This window comes from Eurosta solidaginis, chromosome 4, assembly GCF_040869045.1.
Source record: "Eurosta solidaginis isolate ZX-2024a chromosome 4, ASM4086904v1, whole genome shotgun sequence".
NCBI lineage: Eukaryota > Metazoa > Arthropoda > Insecta > Diptera > Tephritidae > Eurosta > Eurosta solidaginis.
Window position 1 is genome coordinate 130,400,207 of NC_090322.1, and position 9,667 is coordinate 130,409,873.

Here is a 9,667-nt window from a genome sequence, read left to right on the forward strand (position 1 = left end):
CCGATTTTGCGCTCAGGGATCCTACCAACCGAGCGTTGGAAACGAAAATGCACTCGGACTTGCCCAGCCGACTGTGTCTGTGGTGCTATCAAAGGTGTTGAATGCTTGGAAAATTTTATTTGTGAAAGATGAATAAAATTGAATTACGAGGAGGCTGAGCTGCATCAAGCAAAATTGCATTTCTATAATGTGCAAGTTCCTTTGCTATATGGGGATTTTGTTCCATAATTGAAACCAGTCTTTCAAGCTGTTGCTTTGTACTCACGACCTTGGACCTATATAAATTTAATTCAAATAGTTTAAAATTACTAGTGGGTAGTAAAAAAGTAGAACGTAAATACTGTCACGGATATTAGCATCACTAAGCTATACCATCACTAGGGCGATGCTAAGGCCATGCTAAGCGATATTTACGTCAATAATCAAATCATGTATACACATATATAAGGCAGCCGAGAGAGGTCACACACAGATGCATTTACTTATACGCCTATGTGTGCGCGAGAGACTGTAAACTACAAACATTCACATCAATAATTCAATCATTATGTATCTACATAAGCGAATAAATAATTGCGTCTACACATATGTACCATGTACGAATACGAGCAGCGGAGAGTCAATGCACTAACACATGCATATATCTGAGATGTTTGAGAGCTACTGGACTAGTAGATTCTGGAAGCGCCTAAAAGATGTATAAAATTGTGCAATTTTAGTTATAGCTGAGAAGTTTGAGAGCTCATGGACAATGCTAGTAGATTCTAGAAAAATGCGAACGAGGAAACCAAAGAGTATAAAAGACGACAGATGTAGAGGCGCTGTAATTCAGTTTGAGTTGAGCACTCAATCAGTTATTGATTAAGCACGCGATCTGGCGGCCAATAGTAGAGTTTAATTTGAGTTATCAATCAGTTTGGTTATTAAGCCAGCGAGTAGCAAAGTATAAGTGTTATTGTGAAGTACTTTAATAAAGGCCATTTTTCCATTCTTCAATATTGGAGTTATTTATTCAACAGTTTAGTGATTCGAACTTAGCAGAGGATTGCAAATAAGAGGATTTGCAGCAAATTCGTTACAATTGGTGTCAGAAGAGGAATTGTTGAATAAATTCCAGAGGACAACAAGGACATGGCAAAGTTCAGTGAATTGAAGATCCAGCAACTAAAGAAGGAGTTGGAGAGCCGTGGATTGAATACAAGCGGCGTTAAACTCGAACTTCAGGCACGGCTACGAGAGGCAATGGAAGCAGAAGGAATTGATGTGGACGAGTATGTCTTTTATCCTGATGAGGACGAGACAACAGCAAAAATTGAAGAGAGAAATGAAACACTGCAGACAATGGCGAACACAGACCTGAACATGATGTTGGCTGCAATATCGGCACAAATGTCCGAAATGTCATCACAAATATCTACCAACATGTCGTCACAAATGGCATTCCAACTGGAATCGCAAAAGACAGAAATAACATCTTAAATGTCATCTCAGCTGGAATCGCAGTCGATACAGATAACATCCAAGATGGAAACTCAGCTCGAAGAACAGAAGACATATATAGCATCCCAACTGGAATCGCAGGAGACACGCATAACATCAAAGATGGAAGAACAAGAGGAGCGCTTATCATTGCAGGTGGCACAAATGTCTTCACAGTTAGAAGGACAGGAAGCAAGGGTAACATCAAAGCTGGAAGCGCAGGATGCAAAAATCGCGCAATTTCAGGCAAAAGTCGATGATTTGAAGGGTCGTATGGAGCAGTTACAATTAAATCGTCCAGCAGTTTCAGGGAGTAACCCAAAGGTAAAAACACCATCCTTTGACGGTTCTGTTCCTTTCCAGGTCTTTAAGCTACAGTTTGAGAAGACCGCAGCAGTGAACAACTGGAATGTGGAAGATAAAGTTGCCGCACTCTTCGTGGCATTGAAAGGACCAGCTGCCGAAATCTTACAGACTATTCCAGAGTACGAACGGAACAGTTATGACGCATTGATGACTGCTGTAGAACGGCGATACGGAAGCGAACACAGGAAACAGATATTTCAAATAGAATTGCAAAACCGCTACCAAAAAGCTAACGAGACTTTGCAGTAGTTTGCTTCGGACATTGAAAGATTGGTTCATCTTGCAAATGCGGATGCACCCGTGGAATACACGGAAAGAGTGAAGATTCAGAGCTTTATAAATGGCATACGGGACGTCGAAACGAAGCTAGCCACATACGCGAACCCAAAGCAAACATTTTCTGAAACGGTATCCCATGCGTTGACTCAGGAAACGGCGTCATTATTGAGTAAACCAGCATACAAAGCTCATCGTGTGGAAGTAGAAAGGCCAGAGTGGGTAGATACAATTTTGGAAGCTCTGAAGGGATCACAACAGAAAAATGCCGGAGTTATGAAATGTTTCAAGTGCGGTAACCCAGGTCACATTGCACGTCATTGCAGTAGCAATTCCAATAGTTCCAACAATGTGGGTGGCCGTAAACGCAGAGTTGAAGGAGATGAGCAAATCTCCAAGATCAATCAATCGTTAAACTAAAGCGAGTCAGCCGCAAGGGACGACAGCTGGCTCCCTCAATTGAATGCCCCATAATCTCTATCTCGCAAATTGGAAGAAGGTCAAGCAATCTTACTGTCGGAGGACATGTGGATGGAAAGGAACGTTTACTGACTGTAGATACGGGTGCATCCCATTCCATCATTCGATCAGATTTAGTCAACAAGAAGATAAGACCATTGCAATTTTAGTTATAGCTGAGAAGTTTGAGAGCTTATGGACAATGCTAGTAGATTCTAGAAAATGTGAGCACTCAATCAGTAATTGATTATCCATAATTTACTATATACTTTGGCAGCTTAAATTGAGGTTATGTTGCGAATAGAGTGGAAGGCACTCGAATGGAGTGGAATGAAGAACAGTAGGAAGAGCAGAGTTCAATTGGATTAATATAACTTCAATCATTGTATCAATATTAAAGATAAATTTAGAAAAAAAAATAAATACTTGAGTATAAGCAAACATTTTCGGGTTGGATTTTATATAAGGTGCCGCGATTTTCAAACTTTTGTTGATTTGTAGGGGTAGAGGGGGTCCTAAAAATCACAAAATTATCATCCGCAGCTCTAGGAAACTCTTAGTTTATGAAGTATAAGCTTTTTAATTTCCAAATTTAGTAAAATTTCAACTTAAGTCCTGCACTTAAAATTCGGGTCGCACATGTCGATAGCGATATCAAAAGACGCGTATCTGCGTCAAGATTCAGAATCCGAAAGCAGAAACTATGGCCCCTATTATGAGACAAATTCGAACTTCGAATGTGATCGAAAGAGCTGATCGAACGAATTTTCATTCGGTATTACGACGCGCGTTCGGTGAAGGCAAGCGTTATTGTGAATTTCGATAAATTCAAAAGTTCACAATAGCACATTTCCAATCCTCTGTCAAATAAAATAAAATAAATAAACAAAAGCAGAACTAGTTATTAAATGCAAATATTAAAAATAAAAGTATGACTACAACGGAATTGTGGTTTGATGATTCGTCAGATGAAGAGGAAAGCTTACTGGAGCTAGCCAGAAGAAGAAGACGGGTGAGATGCTTCAAATCCTTTGGAAATGAATTCCACCACGTAAGTGTAGCTTTCTAAATAAGTTGTTAAATTGTTGAAATTATAAGTTTTGTTTATAAATTTATTTAGAATTTCAGACTGTCCAAAGAAGCGTTCATGGACTTGTTGTCCAGTACAGATGAACTGCTGCAGCAATGCACAAAGCCGAGTCTATTCCTAATATTTTTTAATTTTGGCAACAGTTCTCCGATTTTGTGCTCAGGGATCCTACCAACTGAGTGTTGGAAACGAAAATGCACTCGGACTTGCCCAGCCGACTGTGTCTGTGGTACTATCAGAGGTGTTGAATGTCTTGGAAAATTTTATTTGTGAAAGATGAATAAAATTGAATTACGAGGAGGCTGAGCTGCATCAAGCAAAGTTGCATTTCTATAATGTGAAAGTTCCTTTGCTATATGGGGATTTTGTTCCATAATTGAAACCAGTCTTTCAAGCTGTTGTTTTTTACTCACGACCTTGGACATATATACAACTAAACCAAATAGTTTAAACTTACCAGTAGGTAGCAAAAAAGTAGAATATAAATACAAAAAACTTACATTTTAAACAATTCTTTTTCTATTCGATACAGCATCGACAACAAATTTCTATTCGCTTGAAAATTAGATACACAACGAAAATTTCGACAGAGATGAGTTGTCATAATAACAATTTCAAATTCGATTTTCGATGTTCGATAGCCAGCGAAGATCGAAGATCGAATAATGCTCATAATAGGGCCTATATTTTGTATCTCGTTTAAAAGTTATCCGCGGAAAACACGTCGGTACTATTGTCGCTTTTTTCGTTGTTGCTATTAAACAAACGAAAACAAATGAAGGTGGTGAATAGCGTTGCCAGCTCCGCAACAATATCTTTTTATCTTGGTAGAACATTATAAGGTGGTGGCACGTCGACATAAATGCAAACAAACATACACTATCAATGTATTTTGTTTTGGTAAAACTCTTAATAATTTGTAGTCTAATATTATTTGGGGTGCTGCGCAGAAGGGTGTACTATGCAGAAGGACATTACCGTGGCGGTAGCCACGGTTATACCACACACCTGGACTTGGCATGGCGTAGCCCAGGGTTATTTTTTATAAGCGCGGCCGAAGGCCGCATATGCAGAAAGGTGTTCTACGCAGAATTACCGTTGGAATCAGCATAAAAATCTCTATAAAGTCCGATTTTTTATTTTTTTTTTTTACAAATGTATGTATTCTGCAATTGTTCCAATTAAATAAATTAATTTCAAATTATTCAGAGAATTACAAAACAAAAATACATTGATAGTGTATGTTTGTTTGCATTTATGTCGACGTGCCACCACCTTATAATGTTCTACCAAGATAAAAAGATAATGTTGCGGAGCTGGCAACGCTATTCACCACCTTCATTTGTTTTCGTTTGTTTAATAGCAACAACGAAAAAAGCGACATTAGTACCGACGTGTTTTCCGCGAAAAAATTTTAAACGAGATAAGAAATATAGTTTCTGCTTTCGGATTCTGAATCTTGACGCAAATACGCGTCTTTTAATACTTTATTTTAATACTTCATACTTAATTTTAAGTGCAGGAATTAAGTTGAAATTTTACTAAGTTTGGAAATTAAAAAGCTTATATTTCATAAACTAAGAGTTTCCTAGAGCTGCGGATGATAATTTTGTGATTTTTAGGACCCCCTCTACCCCTACAAATCAACAAAAGTTTGAAAATCGTGGCAACTTGTTCAAAATATTCCCCCTGTTTCAAAATTTAAGCTGGATACATTGGTGCTTTATCGGTAACCGTATCGGTAACCTTTTAACAGCTGATTCGACCAACCTTATTAGAATCAATTCAATCGATTATTGGTGCCGCTAAGGTCCTAACCGTATCGTATCCAACCAATTGGGCCTTGGTTTACCGTCGTAACGATAAACAGCTGATTACGTTAGGGATACGGATACAGCGATACGACATACGGCATCAATGACTCCGGCTTTAACTTCAATTTCCCTAAAGATTGCCGTAATATGGCCATTAGTCATGTTTGTGTGTGTGTGTGCTAATTTTGAGCGATCAGCTGTTAGTTGCGCCACTTGGTAAAGATTACTATGTTGAAAGCCCCATTCTACAAATCATCAGTGCTACAAATCATAGATGAATGGATTTGCAACTCTTTGTTTCGAGAGAGCGGTGTCAAAATGCACATTTTTTATAACATTTATCAATGATGCCACTACAAACAAAAATGAATAGATCTGAAAATGGGTATTTTTGACATACATTTCGGCGATTATAGTTTCAATCATTTAATAAAATGATAGTCGTAAAATATTTATTTCCTTAAAGTTATTTTACAATAATACGACTATTTAGAGTTAAATATAAACAAATCTAAGTAAAATTTACATTTCGATTAAATTAATTAGTCAAATATTGTAACGCATTTAACTCGCAGTGAAAACCATATATTCTTTTGAAATTTCAATAAATCGGACCTATGATATAATAGTTAACATTATTTAATGGATAGGGCTTATCCTGCATGTCTGGCGTTCCAGGTTCTGTGATCAAAATGGACTGGTTGCATCGGGAGTTCATATTTACAAAACTTATTTTTAGTGATAACTTTTGAATGGGAAATAATATTTACCCTCCGCCTTCGAACTAATAATACTTTCACTAATACAAGTATTTTTGTCCTTTTTCCCATAATTTTTGAACGCTATTCTACAGCTGTATGTCAAACTAAAGTTTACCAAAATTTTTGACACGTTTTCCGTTTTGGTTGGCACATTTTTTGTTCTGGCACCCGCTTCAGCTGGCGCGAGGGATTTATCTGTGATTGTTGCCAGCAACAACTAGAAGATAAATCCCTCGTGAGAGCGAAAATATGAGAGCATAAGCAAAAGATTCGTATCAATCTAATCTATGCTACAAATGGACATAGGCAAACAACAGCTGATTATGTTGTAATTTCCATTCATAGAACAAAATCGTAGCGTAAGAAGGATACTTAAATAAAAATGTCTCGTTTAATTATGCGTTCTTTACGCTGGTCCAGAAGGATTTTACAAAATAATAGTAATTTTTTGTATGTATTTGTAAAAATATAAAATAGCTAATTAATCATTCTTAAATTGAATCGTAGTTGCAGGCCAGCATCCCAAACTATATTTACACTCAATCGGTATGAAGCATCATCTGGTAAAAAACGCCTCATGGATAGCAAACCCTCATGCCCGCTTTATCAATGTCAAAATCGCCGCACCATGTTTATACAAACACAGGACACACCTAATCCGGACAGTGTTAAATTTCTACCCGGTTTAGATGTACTTGGCAAGGGCAATACCTATGATTTTCCTAGCGTTTCCGCTGCATCCTGTAGTCCGTTGGGTAAATATTTATGCGACATTATGTAGTACATCTAAATAATAAAAATATGTTACATACGACTTTGCAATCCTTTTAGCAAAGTTACTTTTTCGAATAGATGGTGTTCGTTCCGTGTTTTTCGGCGGGGATTTTATAACAATATCCAAAGAAGAAGATGCCGATTGGGCTGTTATTAAACCAGAAGTTTTTGCTGTAATAATGGATTTTTTTGCGAGTGGATTGCCTATTCTAAACGAAACGAAACCAAATGCAGATACACAAATCGAAGATGATGATGATGATGTAGTCATGATGATTAAAGAGCTACTTGACAGTCGCATACGGCCAACGGTACAGGAAGATGGTGGCGATATTATATACATGGGCTATGAAGATGGTGTAGTTAAGCTAAAAATGCAAGGATCATGCTCTTCCTGCCCTAGCTCAATTGTTACGCTTAAAAACGGAGTACAAAACATGTTGCAGTTTTATATACCTGAGGTTGTTTCCGTGGAGCAAGTTTCAGATGAAGTGGATAAACTTGCAGAGAAGGAATTTCAGAAATTCGAACAAAATATAAAATTAAAAGACACCACACCAATAGATGAAGCAAAATCTTAGATTTCAATATTATAAAAACGCATGCAAACCACACCTGACTGAGTCCCCGTGAATAAATTATTCGCAAAGTCCAAGAAACATCGGCTTAATTTCTATATCCTAGCGAATATAAACTTTTCGACATGGTTTTGGTGATAAGGGTTAACTTAAAACTTGTTTAGCATTGTTATTTACATATTTAAGCTAAGTTGTTGAACAAATGATTAATTATATATAAATTTCCTTAACAGGACCAACAGACGCTGAGCCATTTTAACATTGCAAATCAACAGTTAGCAAAATCGTTTCAAGAGTTAAGAGGTGTATTTTCATTTCCCACTGAAAACCGGGCCTTAAATATTTCGATCCACTTGCACCACTTCCTGTCCTCCTCTCACACTAGATTTCCCGTTACCTGCCTTCTCTATTGAGAAAGGGACCTTGTTGTTGTTGTTGTAAGAGTGCCTTCAATGTTGTTCTTCCTTTTGTTGTAACGGTAAAAACAAAATTTATATTGGTGAAACAGCCGTCGGGTTGCACGTCACCAACATTGGGTCATCGGTAAAAACTATCGAAAAATTTACATGTTGCCGAGCATAACAACAACATTTCAAAGCGGCGCAACACTCGTACTTCTGCGATCCAATGAACAAAACTCAATGCCAGGTCGTCCACAAAGGAAAATGAAGACAGGTTATGGGCCTTTCTTAAACCAACTTCACTGGTGGTAGTGACACTTACCATTTTAAATGGGGTCACACTGAATGGGGTCCACAACCTAGGCGTAGTCACCCGTCACTTACCCCTAGAGTGGCGGCGTCACCCCTCATGCACTTCAGAATTCTGCAGTTAAACTGTGATGGACTAACTGGGAAGATTACGGAGATAGTCGATTTCATGAAGCGGCACAACATCCGCATTGCTGCGCTTCAAGAGACTAAACTCACAGCAAGATGTGCATTGCAGACCTGCTGTTGTTGTTGTTGTTGTTGTAGCGATTAGGTTACTCCCCGAAGGCTTTGGGGAGTTTTATCGATGTGATGGTCCTTTGTCGGATACATATCCGATACGTTCCGGTAACACAGCACCATTAAGGTGCTGGCCCGACCATCTCGGGAACGATTTATATGGCCACACTAAACCTTCATGCCATCCCTCCCTCCCCACCCCCAAGTTCCATGGGAGCTTGGGGTCGCCAGAGCCTCGTCTATTAGTGAAACGGGATTCGCCGCTCGGAGGTGAGGTTGACAATTGGGTTGGAGAAGCTATATATTGCGCTACACAACCCCTTGAATCCCTTGCAGACCTGCTCTGGGTATTATGTCCACAGGAAAGACCGCGAGAGCGGAAATGGACGCGGCCTCGCGTTTATTATACACCACTCTGTGCAATATTATATATTTGATCCTGGCATCGACCGCAGGGACAATGTCTTAGAACGTCAAGGCCTATCTGTACGGTCAGGCGATGCAAATCTAAAAATCATCAACATCTACATCCCTCCTGTCACCTGTTGCCCCAGTGGATACCGCCCTAATATCGAGGCCTTACTCACTGGCAACAATCGCATTATCTTAGGCGATTTCAATGCCCATCACGACCTATGGCATTCAAACTTGCGGGCGGACAGTAGGGGTGAGATGTTGGCGGATCAAATAGAAGAAACGACGTTCTGCACAATAAACGGAGACGCCCCCACACGTATGGTAGCAAGCTGTCATAGCTCGCCAGATATGTTGTTGTTGTTGTTGTTGTAGCGATTAGGTTACTCCCCGAAGGCTTTGGGGAGTGTTATCGATGTGATGGTCCTTTGTCGGATACAGATCCGATACGCTCCGGTAACACAGCACCATTAAGGTGCTGGCCCGACCATCTCGGGAACGATTTATATGGCCACATTGAAACCTTCAGGCCATCCCTCCCTCCCCACCCCCAAGTTCCATGAAGAGCTTGGGGTCGCCAGAGCCTCGTCTGTTAGTGAAACGGGATTCGCCGCTCGAAGGTGAGGTTGACAATTGGGTTGGAGAAGCTATATATTGCGCTACACAACCCCTTGAATCCCCTCGCCAGATATCTCAATCGTGAGCG

At 39.4% G+C, this 9,667-nt stretch overlaps 1 protein-coding gene across 2 annotated transcripts; it reads left to right on the forward strand.

Moving 5' to 3' along the window:
* Positions 1–6,535: 6,535 nt before the first annotated feature.
* On the forward strand, positions 6,536–7,840 carry LOC137248189 (NFU1 iron-sulfur cluster scaffold homolog, mitochondrial-like). Of its 2 annotated transcripts, none has more exons than XM_067779059.1 (3): positions 6,536–6,695; positions 6,753–7,000; positions 7,077–7,840. In XM_067779059.1, the coding sequence occupies exons 1-3, from the start codon at positions 6,628–6,630 to the stop codon at positions 7,598–7,600; spliced, it is 840 nt and encodes a 279-aa protein (XP_067635160.1). In that variant the 5' UTR covers positions 6,536–6,627; the 3' UTR covers positions 7,601–7,840. The 2 variants fall into 2 exon arrangements, with proteins under 2 accessions (XP_067635160.1, XP_067635161.1); XM_067779060.1 differs by having other exon boundaries at positions 6,759–7,000.
* Positions 7,841–9,667: the final 1,827 nt, after the last annotated feature.